The sequence below is a fragment of the Microcaecilia unicolor genome, chromosome 7 (genome assembly GCF_901765095.1).
Source record: "Microcaecilia unicolor chromosome 7, aMicUni1.1, whole genome shotgun sequence".
Lineage (NCBI taxonomy): Eukaryota > Metazoa > Chordata > Amphibia > Gymnophiona > Siphonopidae > Microcaecilia > Microcaecilia unicolor.
The window spans coordinates 118,154,437-118,170,270 of record NC_044037.1 but is presented as its reverse complement, the minus strand read 5'-3'; the positions used below and the strand labels follow the sequence as shown (position 1 = coordinate 118,170,270).

General features: G+C 48.7%; 1 protein-coding gene across 1 annotated transcript in view; it reads right to left on the bottom strand.

Moving 5' to 3' along the window:
- SRCAP (Snf2 related CREBBP activator protein) overlaps positions 1 to 15,834 on the bottom strand; it is a gene marked incomplete at its 5' end in the record, with an annotated part of 948,600 nt that overhangs the window by 375,467 nt on the left and 557,299 nt on the right. The window contains 2 exons of the mRNA XM_030210811.1: positions 14,738 to 14,953; positions 15,436 to 15,711. Coding sequence (XP_030066671.1) covers positions 14,738 to 14,953; positions 15,436 to 15,711 — 492 coding nt within the window. The remainder of the gene's footprint in view (positions 1 to 14,737; positions 14,954 to 15,435; positions 15,712 to 15,834) is intronic.

Here is a 15,834-nt window from a genome sequence, read left to right as displayed (position 1 = left end):
GTCTGTGTTCCAGACGGAATAGAAGATACTGTCTGTGAGCTGGCAGTATTGGGATGTGAGTATAAGCATCCTTCAAGTCCAGAGAGCATAGCCAATCGTTTTTGTGAATCATGGGAAGAAGGGTGCCCAGGGAAACCATCCTGAACTTTTCTCGGACCAGATATTTGTTTAGGGCCCTTAGGTCTAGGATGGGAAGCATCCCCCGTTTTCTTTTCCACAAGGAAGTACCTGGAATCGAATCCCAACCCTTCCTGCCCCGGTGGCATGGGCTCGACCACATTGGCGCTGAGAAGGGCGGAGAGTTCCTCTGCAAGTACCTGCTTGTGCTGGAAGCTGAAGGACTGAGCTCCCGGCGGACAATTTGGAGGTTCTCCAAATAGTCCGGCTGGGATACTCCCTCAATTTGTCGGAGGTTGTGAGAGGCCACACCTCTGGTGAAAACATTTTAACCTCCCCCTGACCGGCAGATCGTCTGGCACGGACACTGTGATTTCAGCTATGCTCTCCTGGAGACAGTAAAAAGCCCGTCCCTTGCTTTTGCTGGGGAGCTGCCGGGGCCTGTTGAGGTGCACACTGTTGACGGGAACAAGCGCGCTGGGGTTTAGCCTGAACAGCAGGCTGGCGAGAGGGAGGATTGTACCTACACTTATTAGAAGAATAGGGAAGAGTCCTCCTTCCACCATAAAAACGCCTACCAGTTGAGGTAGAGGCTGAAGGCGTCCGGTGGGATAACTTGTCGAATGCGGTGTCCCGCTGGTGGAGTTGCTCTACCACCTGTTCGACCTTTTCTCCAAAAAAAAATAACCCCCCCCCCCACCCCCCCGCAAAAAGCATCCGCAATGCGCTGCTGGATTCTATTCTCCAGGTCGGAGGCACGCAGCCATGAGAGTCTGTGCATCACCACACCTTGAGCAGCGGCCCTGGACGCGACATCGAAAGTATTGTAAACACCCCTGGCCAGGAATTTACGACACGCCTTCAGCTGCCTGACCACCTGCTGAAAAGGCTTGGCCTGCTCAGAAGGGAGCTTGTCCAAGTCCGCCAACTGCCGCACATTGTTCCGCCTATGAATGCTCGTATAGAGCTGGTATGACTGGATTTTGGAAATGAGCACTGCAGAATGGTAGGCCTTCCGCCCAAAAGTGGAGGAGTAGCCTAGTGGTTAGAGTGGTGGACTTTGGTCCCGGGGAACTGAGGAAGGTAAAATTATGTATCATACCTGATAATTTTCTTTCCATTAATCATAGCTGATCAATCCATAGACTGGTGGGTTGTGTCCATCTACCAGCAGGTGGAGATAGAGAGCAATCCTTTTGCCTCCCTATATGTGGTCATGTGCTGCCGGAAACTCCTCAGTATGTCGATATCCAAGCTCCATCCGCAGGACTCAGCACTTAGAGAATTACACCCACAAAGGGACACTCTGCCCAGCTCACCACCGCCGAAACGGGGGAGGGGAATTAACCCAGCTCATCCCCACACAAGTGGGGGAGGGGAATCCGTCCAGCTCATCCCCGCGGAGCGGGGGAGGGACACCACCCCGCCGATGCGGGGGAATCTGGCTTATCCTGCAACCGCAACCGCGGGAGGAGCTGAGTGACCCTAACACCGCCGAAGCGGGAGGGGTATAAAGCTGCCCTACAGCCACACGAAGCGGGAGGGAGCGCCGGCAGAATTTATGTCTCAATCCAGCCCCGTAAAACGGAGGGGAGAGGAATGCAGCAGCTCACTGTAACACAAATTCGTCTCAACTCTTGAAGAATCCATTGAAAAACTTGAACACGAAGTCCTCCTGAACAGGAACTGAAGACTAAACTTGAACCTGAAATGCAACCAGAATATAAACAATACAGATATCTGGGAGGGACTATGGATTGATCAGCTATGATTAATGGAAAGAAAATTATCAGGTATGATACATAATTTTACCTTCCATATCATCATGCTGATCAATCCATAGACTGGTGGGATGTACCGAAGCAGTACTCACCAAGGGCGGGACATTGAAATCCCTGACCGCAACACTGAAGCTCCAAACCGGGCCTCCGCCCGAGCAGCCACAGCCAAGCGGTAATGCCTGGAGAAGGTATGGGTCGATGCCCAAGTTGCCGCCTTGCAAATCTCTTCCAAGCAGACGGACCCGGCCTCTGCCAACGAGGCCACCTGAGCTCTAGTGGAGTGAGCCTTCAGCTGGATAGGCGGCACCTTCCCCGCGGCCACATAAGCCGCTGCAATGGCTTCCTTGACCCATCTTGCCACTGTAGGCTTAGAAGCCTGCAGACCCTTACGAGGACCTGCAAACAGGACAAACAGATGATCCGATTTCCGGAAATCATTGGTCACTTCCAAGTATCTGATGATGACTCGTCTCACATCCAGATATTTGAGAGCAGAGTATTCCTCTGGGTAGTCCTCCCTACGAAAGGAAGGGAGACAGAGCTGCTGATTCACATGGAAGCGAGAAACAAACTTGGGCAGGAAGGAAGGCACTGTGCGAATAGTCACTCCTGCTTCAGTGAACTGCAGAAAAGGCTCTCGACATGAGAGTGCCTGGAGCTCGGAAACTCTTCTGGCTGAAGTGATAGCCACCAAAAAGACTGCTTTCAACGTCAGGTCTTTCAGAGATGCCCTAGACAAGGGTTCAAAAGGCGGCTTCTGCAAGGCTCTTAGCACCAGGTTGAGATTCCACGCAGGCACCCCACCACCTGCTGAGATAGAGAACATACTGGGGAGTTTCCGGCAGCACATGACCACATATAGGGAGGCAAAAGGATTGCTCTCTATCTCCACTTGCTGGTAGATGGACACAACCCACCAGTCTATGGATTGATCAGCATGATGATATGGAACTGAGTTCGATTCCCACTTCAGGCACTGGCAGCTCCTTGTGACTCTGGACAAGTCACTTAACCCTCCATTGCCCCATGTAAGCCGCATTGAGCCTGCCATGAGTGGGAAAGCGTGGGGTACAAATGTAAGAAAAAAAAAAAAAGAATCCAAGGTTCTAGAGTCACGGCCCGGGGGCGCCAAAGCGTACTCCCTAGAACTCTTGACCTTCTTGAGGGCCAGATCCACCACACCAGAATCATTGGGGGGGGGGGGGGGGGGATTAGATAACGGCTTCGCCCAGTTCGCCAGCAATGTCTGTTTGAAAACATGGTGCATGGTTACAGTGGACGATTCCTTAGGTGGCGAAGGATAGTCCAAAAGCTCAAACATCTTGGCCCTTGGCTCATCCTCCATAACCACAGGGAAGGGAATGGCCGTAGACATTTCCCGGACAAAGGCCGCGAAAGACAGACTCTCTGGGGGGGAGAAAGCTGCCTCTCAGGAGAGGGAGTAGGATCAGAGGGGAGACCGCAAGACTCCTCGTCAGAGAAATATCTTGGGTCCCCCTCTGCTTCCCACGAGGCCTTTCCATCGGTATCGGACAACAGTTCGTCAACTTCAGTCCGAAGCCGAGCCCATGTCGACTCCGTGGAAACTTGGCCATCGTGGATACGCCGAGAGGAAGACTCCCGCATCGGCGGCGATGAAGCTCCCTCCATCGATGTCGTCGGGGAGTCAAGCCTGGGAGGTCGCCGGGCCCGGCACCGCAAGCGGTACCAGGGTCGGAGACCTCACTACGGGTGAGGAGCCAGCCGCTGTCTCTCTCAACGGTACCGGCGGCGCAAGCACCCCCGGTACCGGAGCAGACAGGCGTAGCAGCTCTTCCAGGATCCCTGGAAGGATGGCACGGAGGCTCTCATTCAAAGCGGCTGTCGAGGGAGGCAGTGGGGCCGGTACAGGCGCGGAGGCAGTACTGGGCTGTCCGTAGCAGAACGCATCGACACCTCGGCATCGACGCTTAGCGGGTGCCGAATCCTGCGGCGTCCCGGAGCTCTCGGTACCACGACGGGAAGGCGACAGATGACGATGCTTCTTGGCCTTTGCTTGAAGCACGTCACCGGAACCTCCTGGTACCAAAGAGGAGGACGTTGAATCCAAACGCCTCCTCGGGGCCGGGTCCGAAGCAGGTCGATCCCGGGGGGCCTGTACAGCAGGAGCTCTCGAAGCAGGCGGAGACCTACTCGAGGGCTCACCGCTACCAGTAGGGGAATGGACAGCCCTCACCTTCACTCCCGACGACATTGATACCTCCTATGGCCTCGGTACTGCTGGCGTCGAAGTACCGGACGAGGCTCTGAACAAAAGGTTTCACTGAGCCAGTCTCGCTGCCTGGGTCCTTTTCTTCAACACAAGACAGAGTGCAGGCCTGGGGACGATGACCAGCCCACAGACACTGAAGACACGAAACGTGCCTATCAGTGAGCGAAATCGTCCGGCTGCACCGCGTGCACTTCTTGAAGCCGCTGGCAGGCTTCGATGACATGGGCGTAAAAATCACGCCGTCGAAATCAAAATTTGCGATGATGCCAAAATTAGAGCACCAAACAGGGAAAAAATGCGTACGGGCGGCCAAAATGGCCGCTTCCGACGAACGAAAGGAAACTTAACGGGACAAAACTAAGGAATAGAGGAAAAGTTTTTTTTATTTTTAACAAGAACATGAACGGAGAAATCCGAACACTTTCCGAAAGGAAAAAAGCAGCGAAAAACGCGCGAGGGGTCTCCTTGATGCACAGAACCACCGTAAACAGCCGTCCTGAGCCGCAGAAAAAAGAAGACTGAGGAGCACGCTCTTGTTGCGGGCGGGAAGGTGGTCATGCATGCGCACGCGAGGGCTAGCAAACATTTGTTGCTAGGAAGATCTCCGATCTGGGGCTGCCGTTGGACGTCACCCAAATGTGCGAACAAGCAGCCTGCTTGTCCTCGGAGAAATATTTTTACAACTGGGCTTCAAATGCAGCCATAATCTCTATTATAATTGTACCTAGCACTGAAGAGATTGAGCTGCCTCTGTTACCAAAATTTTATGATCATTTTTTAATTAACCAGCAAAGGAGCCATTGGAACATTTCTTCTTTGACCTTGATATGCTACAAACTCTGAGATGCGCTGTTTTCCCCAAACGTAATAGGTCATACATCTAATCCACCCTTTTCCTTATGATTCCCTCAATGGCCTCTAGTGCTCCTGACCACAGATCATACAGCTTGGAGCACAATGATCCCTTGCAAGATTTACACTTAAAGGTAGATAACCTCTGCCCATAAGTTCATTTGCTAACCCTTCACTCTCATGACCTAGATTTTATATGCCAACACACGCAGAAGGTGTTCTCTCCACAGAAGAACAATGAAGCAAAGAAAACAGTGGAAAACAAAAAAGTCCTCTCTCAAGTGGTGTCTTCTTAAACAAGGTCTTTATTGCAAAACAATTAAAACAACGACCCGACACGAATCGTGTTTCGGCCGTATAGGCCTGCGTCAGGGGTCTATTCACCTCCAATCAAGGAAGAGAATATGTAGATAAAAGTACTGGTCAAATTTCTGCAAATTGAAATGCTACTTCTCATGCTCTCCTCCGTAGATCATCACACTCTTTACTTGCTCCCCTTTCATTGTAGGCTAATAATAGATTCTTCCCTTAACAAATGGCTACCCCTTTCAACGAGCAATAACTTGCTGTCAAAGCCATTTGTTAAGGGAAGAATCTATTATTAGCCTACAATCAAAGGGGAGCAAGTAAAGAGTGTGATGATCTACGGAGGAGAGCATGAGAAGTAGCATTTCAATTTGCAGAAATTTGACCAGTACTTTTATCTACATATTCTCTTCCTTGATTGGAGGTGAATAGACCCCTGACGCAGGCCTATACGGCCGAAACACGATTCGTGTCGGGTCGTTGTTTTAATTGTTTTGCAATAAAGACCTTGTTTAAGAAGACACCACTTGAGAGAGAACTTTTTTGTTTTCCACTGTTTTCTTTGTTTCTAGATTTTATACAAAATCTTAATTGTGTTTTTTGTATATCTGCACTGGTGATTAGGCTATTGGCACTGCTCCATATCTGAATTAACTGCACTCTGGAGATTAGTAAGCCCAGCTCTTGGGACCACATCTGAGCCAGCACCTCAAGCCATAAGTCCTCTTTTGCTTTTCAAGTGTTGTACTGGCACACTAACTTACTTAGCTTCTTTAGCAAGACAATGAACTACTCATCTGTATTTGCAGCAATATACTCTTGGCATTTTTCCTTCCTAGTGTAATGTAATAATAGAATACCCTTAGGTATGCAATAATTTTCTTCTTGCTATCTCAGTATGGTAAACTCTGAATCTCCATATCTCCAATATGGTCAAAAAGCAAAAACCTAAGCAGTAGACACTCCCCTCAGAGTATTAAAACTCAAATCGGGGGGGGGGGGGGGGAAGGAGAGCAAGGGTACTTAAATAAATCACCTGAATTGCGGTATATGTTGTAATATACTTCTGAAATGCCCATGCTTAAAATTATATATCAAACTTCTCATCAATTTAAAATGAGAATGATAGAGCACAAATATTGTATTACATAAGTGAAGATGGAAGCACCAATGGTCTAACACTGTTTCTTTTCACCATCAATTTGATCACAGCCACTGGTTCCCTTGTCCTCAGTGTGATGGGCCATTTCTGACTCTGGAAACAGCCCTGGGTGGATTAGCCCCCCCCCCCCCCCCCCCAAGTTGACGCTCTGTTAAAAAAAAAAAAAGCCTTACTGCATCAAGGCTTGCTATCACTGCATCTTCCACATATGCCTCTTTTTAAATTCAGGGCTGGTAGCAACCGGCACAGTAACATTGCATAAGCATAATTCAAAGTATATCATTCCTACAAATTGGCATATACAGATATTCTTGAATATTAATGAACAAATATTCATACAAATATTCAATGAGAGTTAAAAAATTGCAGTGTTGTCATCCGCTTGTCATTTTTTGTCTTTCCATACTTATAAAATTTTTATTTTTAAATTTTCATTTGTTTTATTTCTATTTGCGGTTTTCATTTATTTTTCACATTCATTTTGTCCAGATCGTCTCATTTTGTGAGAACCTTTGGAGGTATGATATGCTTTGAATTATATTTATGCAATGTTACTGTGCCGGTTGCTACCACTTATCACTCAAGTATATTATCATTTTTATGCATCCGTTTTTAACTCTCATTGCATACTTGTATTAATATTTGTTCATTAATATTCAAGAATACCTGTATATGCCAATTTGTAGGGATGATATTCTTTGAATTACATTTATGTAATGTTATTGTGTTTGTTGCTATCTTTTATCATATTAATTAATAAAGGGAAATCTTAAAACAAAGTACTATCACTTGACCAAACCCAATCATACTCCCTGTTGTTGAAGGTGCTCTCAGCAGCCGGACCCTCCAACCGCTGACGCTCATGCCACATAGTGGATCATACTTGGAAACTTAAACTATGAAGCTCCCCGATAGCATGGAGTGATTCCTGCATTGGTCCTTGACTGATTATGTTCCTGTATCACATCTGATATAAGACTATGGTTAATTTGTTGAACATCTAAATGGACAGTTCAGGAGCAAGTTAACTCTTTGTTGTGGAATATGAAGCAGAGAAGAATGGGATTAATGGTTCTTTATGGAATAATTTAAAAAGAATTTTTGTGTATTTAATAACAACGGGGACACGGAGTCTGAATGAGTGTGAGTGATTGGAATTAGGTTGGGGTTGTTTTTTTTTGGAGTACTGAGGGCATTTTGGGGTTGTATGTATTATATTGTTTATGTTCACATATTAAAGAAATTGAAAATTTAAGGAATCTAGTATTGATTGAACAACAGGGAGTACGATTGGGTTTGGCTATCTTTTATCACTCAAGTATACTATCATTTTTATGTATCCGCTTCCAATTTTTTAACTCTCATTGAATATTTGCATTAATATTTGTTTTTCAATAATCAGCTTATACACTATCTCAAACATTTTTTGGGATAATTTAGATTCTTATATTTGTATCTATATGTTTTAATTTTTTAATTAATATACAATGCTTTTGTATGTATAAGCGTTTGGTAAAAATATTATTTTCTTAAGCCTCCTTGCCTTTATTATGTAAATCCGTTTTCATTGCGGTTTAGATTTTAAATGTCATTTTTATATCATACATATCTATACATGTATTTATAATATATCTGTACAAATGGCTTGCGATAATATATGTGTCCTTTAAATATTTACTTTTATTATCTTAATGTCATTTTTATATATTATGGTCAGTATTATGCATGATATGATATATGTTTTTATTATATGTTATATTTTTGTTTTAGACCCCTGAAGAAGGCCTTTTTGGCCAAAACACGGACTGAGTAGAGTCCTAATAAATCATTTTGGTTTCTCAACATCTGTGACTTCAGTTTGGTCTTTCTGGATATCTTCCGCTTGTTTTGTTGCTTTCCAGCATAGTTGGTATCCAGTTCCTGCCCTGTCCGGTAAGTCCTGCTGGCCACCTGCACCCAGGGGCTCAACTCCTGGGGAAGGGTGGTCAAGTGCAGGTAAAGTCTAGCTGTCCTTGCCAGAGTTCTGCCTTGTCTCTGGTGTGGGGTGGTTTTGCTTGCCGCTGCCGCTCCTCGGCAGTGGCCCAAGGGCTCACGAACCCAGGTTCTGCTTTGAAAACCTGACACCTATCCTGACCTGAGGAAGGGGGTTTTGGTCTCTGAAAGTTAGTCAAAATATATTAAAATTAGTCCAATAAAAAGATTACCTTATTTACATGTTCTATTTATAAACATTTATTAACATATCTACAATACTACTTTATCCTAAAGCAAAAAAATAAAAATGTATATTTTATTTACAGTTTGTTGTCTCTGGTTTCTGCTTTCCTCATCTTCTTTTCACTGTCTTCCTTCCATCCAGCATCTGTCTTCGCTCGCTCTCTGCCGTCCATCCAATGTCTGTCCTCTCTCTCCCTTCTATCCACATCTGCCCTATCTCTCTGCCCCTTCAATTTACCATTTGTCCTCCCTCTCCCATCCATCCAGGATTTGCCCTCCCTCTCACTCCCCTTCCATCCAGGATATGTCCCCTCTCTCTTTCTCTCTGCCCCCTCTTTTCGGCCCCGTTCCAGCCCCATTATCTCACCTGCCCCTAGGTCCAGCCCCAGCCCACATCTCCCACCTGCCCCCCCCTTTTTAGCCACCAGTTTCAGCCCCACTATCCCATCAGTCCCCTGTTTCAGCCCCAGCTCTTTTCTCCCACCAGTGCCGAGCTTCAGCCCCAGCCACTTCTCCCTATCCCCTTTTCAGACCCCAGTCCCCACAGTTTCAGCCCCCAGTTCCAGTCCCCTTCATCCACATGCCTTGCATTAGGGCCCCCCTTTTCAGCCCCAGACCCATTCTCCCATCTGCCCCAGGCATGGCCCCATTCTCCCTCCTGCCCCCTTCTCAGACCCCAGATCCAGGCCCCTTCTTCCCATCTGAGCACCCCCTCCCCAACCCAGTCCCCTTCTCCCATCTAAGTCCCCCTCCCCACCTGCCTACCAGCTCCGTGGACAGATGACCCTCTTCTTCTGCCATCCGGCACCCGACCCAGCCTTTAAAAAAAATCCATGAAGTGGCGGTGCAGTGCCTCGCATCTGTCTGCTCTGCGTGAAAAGGAAGAAAATCGCCTCATCGGCTGGCCTTCCCTCACTGTGTCCCGCCCTCCAGTGGTGTGCTGGAGCCGGTTGTTAAATTTTTTACCGACTTGCGAGTCAGTTGTTCCTGAGGGCGAGCCGGCTCTCCTTCCTCCCTCCTACAGGATCCGGTGGTCCCTCACTTCCCTTGTCCAGCAAATTCTTTGGGGCAGGCAGTCTTGCCTGCCCGCTGCTGGATCGCTCTTTAAAAATGGCCACCCTCGCGAGACTTCTGTTGAAGTCTTGGAGGCCGCCCTTGTAAGTCTCGGTGGCCATTTTGAAGAGCGATCCAGCAGTGGGGGGGAGTCAGCTCCAGCAGCGGGCAGGCAAGACTGCCTCCCCGAAGAATTCGCTGTACAACCTCGGTGGCTGGAGGAGGTGGCAGGGGAGAGAAGGGAGTCACTGGACATGGGTGGCTGGAGGGGGGGGCAGGGGAGAGAGGGCAATCGCTGGGTATGGGTGGGCTGGAGGGGGGTCAGGGGAGAGGACAATCGCTGGCATGGGTGGCTAGAGGAGGGTCAGGGGAGAGAGGACAATCGCTGGGTATAGTTGGCTGGAGGGGGTCAGGGGAGAGAGGACAATCGCTGGGTATGGGTGGTTGGAGGGATGGCAGGGGAGAGAGGGCAATTGCTGGGTATGGGTGGTTGGAGGGGGGCAGGGGAGAGAGGACAGTCGCTGGGTATGGGTGGCTGGAGGGGGGGCAGGGGAGAGAAGACAATCGCTGGCATGGGTGGCTGGAAGGGGGGCAGGGGATAGGACAATCGCTGGCATGGGTGGCTGGAGGAGTGTCAGGGGAGAGAGGACAATCACTGGGTATGGGTGGCTGGAGGGGAGGCAGGGGAGAGAGGACAATCGCTGGGTATGGGTGGCTGGAGGGGGGCAGGGGAAAGGACAATCGCTGGCATGGGTGGCTGGAGGAGGGTCAGGGGAGAGAGGACAATCGCTGGCATGGGTGGCTGGAGGAGGGTCAGGGAGGACAATCGCTGGGTATGGGTGGTTGGAGGGAGGGCAGAGGAGAGAGGACAATCACTGGGTATGGATGGCTGCAGGGTGGCAGGGGAGCAAAGACAATCGCTGGGTATGGGTGGCTGAAGGGGAGGGGAGGGTTGCTGGACATGGGTGGATGGAGGAGAGGGAAGGGAGAGAAGAAAAGCTGGACATGGATGGAGGGAAGGGAAGAGTGAGGAAGGAGATGAGATGAGGGAAAAGGAAGAGAGGAGAAAAACTGCACATGGATGAAGAAAATAGGCAGAAGCTGGATCCACTGGACAGTCAAATCTGCGGAGGACCCAAGTTTTACTTATGGAAGTAGGGCAAGAAATGAAGAAGAAAAGCGGAAAGTAAAGAAATAAATGGAAAGGAAGCCCTGGAAACGGAGTTAAGAGGACAGATAGCAGCAGAATTGGATACTGGGCTAGCATGACCAGAAAAACAAAGTCATCAGACAACAAAGGTAGAAAAAAAATCATTTTATTTTCATTATAGTGTTTGGAATATGTCCACTTTGAGAATCGGGTGCTCAACATTAAAAGTTTATATTTATTTACTTATTTATGGCATTTTATCCCACATTAAACATGAATTAGATTGGAACCTGGGATCATTTAATTTTTTTTTCCCTGGAGTAATGCATTGCCCTCCCTAGGCTCTAGCCAGCTCTGCAATTTGGGGGGGGGGGGGGGGGGAAGGGGTGCAGAGGTGGACGGTGGGCGCAGAGGTGGACCGGGGAGACAGCCTGTTGCTAAACATTTACCAGCACACCACTGCCGCCCTCTGATGTAATTTCCTATTTCCGCGAGGGTGGGACACAGTGAGAGAAGGCCGGTTGACGAGGCGATTTTCTTCCTTTTCATGCAGAGCAGACAGACGCGAGGTGCTGCACCGCCGCTTCACGGATTTTTTTTTAAGGCTGGGTCGGGTACTGGGTGGCAGGAGAAGAGGGTCGTCTGTCCACAGAGCTGGTAGGCAGGTGGGGAATAGGTCGGTGAGGGACAGATTTGAATTCAGGGGGGCCCAGCCCGGTGGTGGATGGAGGGGGACGGGTGGAGGGGGACTGCAGCGCCGGGCCCCCCTTGGAGGTCTGGGCCCAGGGAATTTTGTCCTCTCTGCCCCCCCCCCCCTCTCAGCGGCCATGGTAAGCTTTTGTGTCCCCTCCCAAATTTCTGCCTTGGGCCCCAGCCATATCTAGCAGGATGTACATTTCAAATCTGACATATTCTAGTCACAAAACAGAAAAATAAAATTCTTTTTCCTACCATTTTTTGTCTGCTCATTTTATTTTTCAAGTCATGTTGGTCCCAGGCTCTGGTTTCTACATCCTTCTCTTAACTCACTCACCAAGGTCTCATGTCCATTTGATAGTTCTGCTCTCTCTCTCCATGTCCACTATCCATCTTCTTCCATCTCTGTACCTCTATCTTCCTCCATGTTTAGTATCTCCCTTTCTGTGTCCCTATACTTCTCTGTCCAGCTTCTCCCCTCTCTTCGTCCCCAGTACCAATATATCTCTACCCTCTCTGACCCTACCCCATCCAGCTTCTCTCCCTCTCACTCCCTCCCCTTTCCAGCATCTGGTTTGGTTGCTTGATTCCTTGCCTGCCCACCCACCCCGCCCTCCCTTCCTCCCTCACACTGTAGGTTTAGTATGTGTTCCCTTTTCCTTCATCTCCTTGGTCTAGTATCTCTATTTCCCTTCCCTCCCTCCAGCAGTTCTCTTCCTTCCCTCCAGTTCTTCTCCCCCTCTTCCTCCCACGTCCAGCAGCTCTCTCCCTTTTCTCCATCCCCCTCTTGCTCCCACATCCAGCAGCTCTCTCCCTTCCATCCAGATCCCCTCCTCCTCTTCCTCCAGCAGCTCTCTTCCCTTCCTTCCTTCCAATCTCCTCCTCCTCCTCTTTCTTCCAGTCCAGCAGCTGTCTTCCTTCCCTCCAGCCTCTTCTTCCTCCCATGTCCAGCAGCTCTCTCCCTTCCCTCCAGTCCCTTCTTCCTCTTCCTCCCTTGTCCAGCAGCTCTCTCCCTTCTCTCCAGCCCCTTCCACCTCTCCCTCCCCTGGCCAGAAGCTTCCATCCAGATCCCCTCCTCCTTTTCCTCCCACTTCCAGCAACTCTCTCCCTTCCATTCAGTCCCTCCTCCTCTTCCTCCCACATCCAGCAGCTCTCTCCCGTCCCTCCAATCCCCTTCCTCCCCCAAGTCCAGCAGCACTATCCACCCCCAAGTCCAGCACTTCTGCCTTCCTCCAATTCATCCTGCCCCAATCCAAAACCCTCGCTGCCTTTTCTCCCGAGGCTCTGGGTCCGGCTGTCCAGGAGTGTTGCCTGCCTCAAATTCTGCTCCTCCCCGCCGCTGCCTCGGTCTCTGCAGCATTCTTTTTTGGCCCATCGCCGGCAGCACTGCAATTCACACAGGCAACTCCGCTCCCCTTTGCCGCGTCTATCCGGCCCTCTCTGATGCACTTCCTGTTTACGTAGTGCCAGATGGACGTGGAAGAAGGGAGCGGAGCTGCCTGTGTGAATCGCAGTGCTGCCAGTGACGGGCCAAAAAAAAGAATGCTGCAGGGACCGAGGCAGTGGCAGGGAGGAGCAGAATTTGAGGCAGTCAACGCTCCCGGACGGCCGGACCCGGAGCGAAAAGGCAGCGAGGGATGTTGGGTTGGGGCTAGTTAGGGCGGGCCTCGAGCAAAAGTGGCTGGGCCTGGGCCCGTCCAGGCCCGCCCCTGATATCAGAAAGAAAGAAGAAAATAAAGAGCCTAGTCTGCTTCAATTATATATTTCTAGCTTCAAGCAGCAGTAAAATGGCTGCTGATCCCACCAAAACAGGACTGCTACCCAAAACATATTTCATGCACACTGCACAAGCCAACAGCTCAATCTGGGAAACCCTCCAGCTCTGTTTTTGGCTGGGGGCTAAACTTCCACGAACTTAACTCACCAACCTGGATCCTGCTTGTGTACCTGCTCCCAGGCCAGACAAATGCACCAGCTGATCTGCAGAACTTACATCAGCTGACATGCTACCTCCCATTTTTCAAGACATAATTGAAATAAGTGGAAGTAAGAAGGGGAAGTGTGATCACTTCAGTTTCTCTGAGTACATAAGCAACACATCACCCCAGAAGACTGAGAGGCAGTAACGTTTACTGCCTCCTTGTTGCTCTCAAGATATATTGATAGAGTGTACTGCCAATGTCAGATCCACCAAGGATGAAAAGTCATCAGGCATCACCTGGTACGGGACTCACTGGCATAGGAACTCAAAACCTCAGCTGAGTTGGATCCCAAGGTAGGAGGAAAATCGGCCCAAAGGACTGTTGCCCATAAGATCCCTGGACTTGATCTAAGCTCCAAGAATATGGATCTACAGCCTTACTGGGGGATGGCCTACTTATAACTGCTGCACCAGGCCATATGTCTGAACCATCTACTGGGGTCAGAGAAATACTTAACAGCTGAAGGCACCCATTATAATGGGCATGAATTCAGCTGAGATTTTTTTCTCTGGCTCCATCTGCTGACAAGGGAATATAATCCACTCATCTAAACTGGTCTGGCATGGATACAAAAAAGCAGTGTCAATCTTTGGTTTGGGCCACAGAAACAGTGGCCGAACGTAAGCCCCACAGCCTCAAGTGAGGACTCCTAAACTAGTATGCAACTCTTCAGTCTCCAGAGTAAGATTAGTGAGGTACATTTCAATATACTTTTGATCTTCCTAGCATAAGAGACTGTGAATTGTAATAAGAAACTATTGAAAAGATCCCAGAGACAGACATATGCAAAATAATGTCATCTTTCATCAATATCAACTAAACATTGGTTGGGAAGCCAAAGATCTGATGAGGTCCATACACAATAAGAAGCTTAAAACATCCTGGATGAATTGCAACTGGTATCTCTGTAAGTGAATAGCAGTGCATGTAGCCTATAAAATGAAGTGAAGGCATAGGGGTAACATGAATAGGTCAGAAATTGCAGGCCTGTCCACCTTACTAGGAAGAATCAATGGACTATTTCAGTCTTTATCTGCCATCATCTACTATGTTAATATGAATGTAAAATAGATCACACTCTGAACTTACATTAAAAGTTGTTACAGAGAAGACAACCCTCACATACTGGCACAATAAAATGAACCAGGATAAGTACTAAGGTCCTCTTACCTGTCAGGTCTGCACCAGACACTGGGGAATGAAGGACTCTCATCATAGGATCTGCTAAGCCAGGGGGAGGGCTGCTGGCCTGCAGAGGTACTGAAGGGAGAAGAGAGGTATTAGGTCGTAGAGACTGCTGTAGGCCTGGGGAGGGAAGGCCATCTCTCGGTGCCTGTCTCACTACAATTTTCACCATACTGGCGCTGTTGCCCAGGGAAGAGGACCCTGCAGACAGCAGAAGGTACCAAGTGTCAGTCTGCCCCTTCCAAGTGAGAACACACTACAATACAGTATCACATTTATTTTATAAGATTAGAATGCTAGTGTGCTCTATCCTTCATAGGTTGACTCATGGCTACTTTACATTACATTGGAATTTTATAGTCCACTACAACCGTATACTTTCTTTTTCTCTTCAATATAAAGCCTTCCTTCCAGAAAGGCTGGCATCGGGGAGCTATCTGATTCTTTCCCTTCCTGTGTTTTTCAAACAGACATCATGCAAATTATCCAGTCCTTTCTTTGCCAGCTCTCAATAGCCAATTCCACACACAGGCAGAGCCCCACAGCATCCTCAGGTGGTGAAAAAGTATTCAGTTCCAAAAAGAGCCAGTCATTAAACAAGCAACACTTACTGCCTTCTCTGTTTTGTAGCACCATCACACAAAAATATTAGAAACCCAGGGCGAGGCAGAGCAAGCATTTACCTTGGGTAGCTGATGAAGGAACATTGAATCCAGCTGAAGCAGTAGCAGAACTGGGCAAGATGGCAGGCTGCTGGCTAGAAGGCAGAGGTTGCGGCACAGGTTGCAGGGTCATGGCCTGTACTCCCACCTGGGCTTGCCCACTCTGTTGCAGCTGTGTTGTTGGTGACTGCAGTGTCTGCTGCTGTTGCTGAGCCATGGCTTGGATCAGAGCCACTTGGGCTGGCTGACTGATAATATGATGCTGACCCCCTGCAGACACCAGATGAACTACATTGCCTGAAATAGAAAAAAAGCAGAAAAGGAGTCAAAAAGAGAATATGTAACAAAGAGAGCCATAAAGAAAGAAACAGATAAGGGAGGGATATTGAAAAGTAAGTGAAAGAAAAAGAGAAATAGATA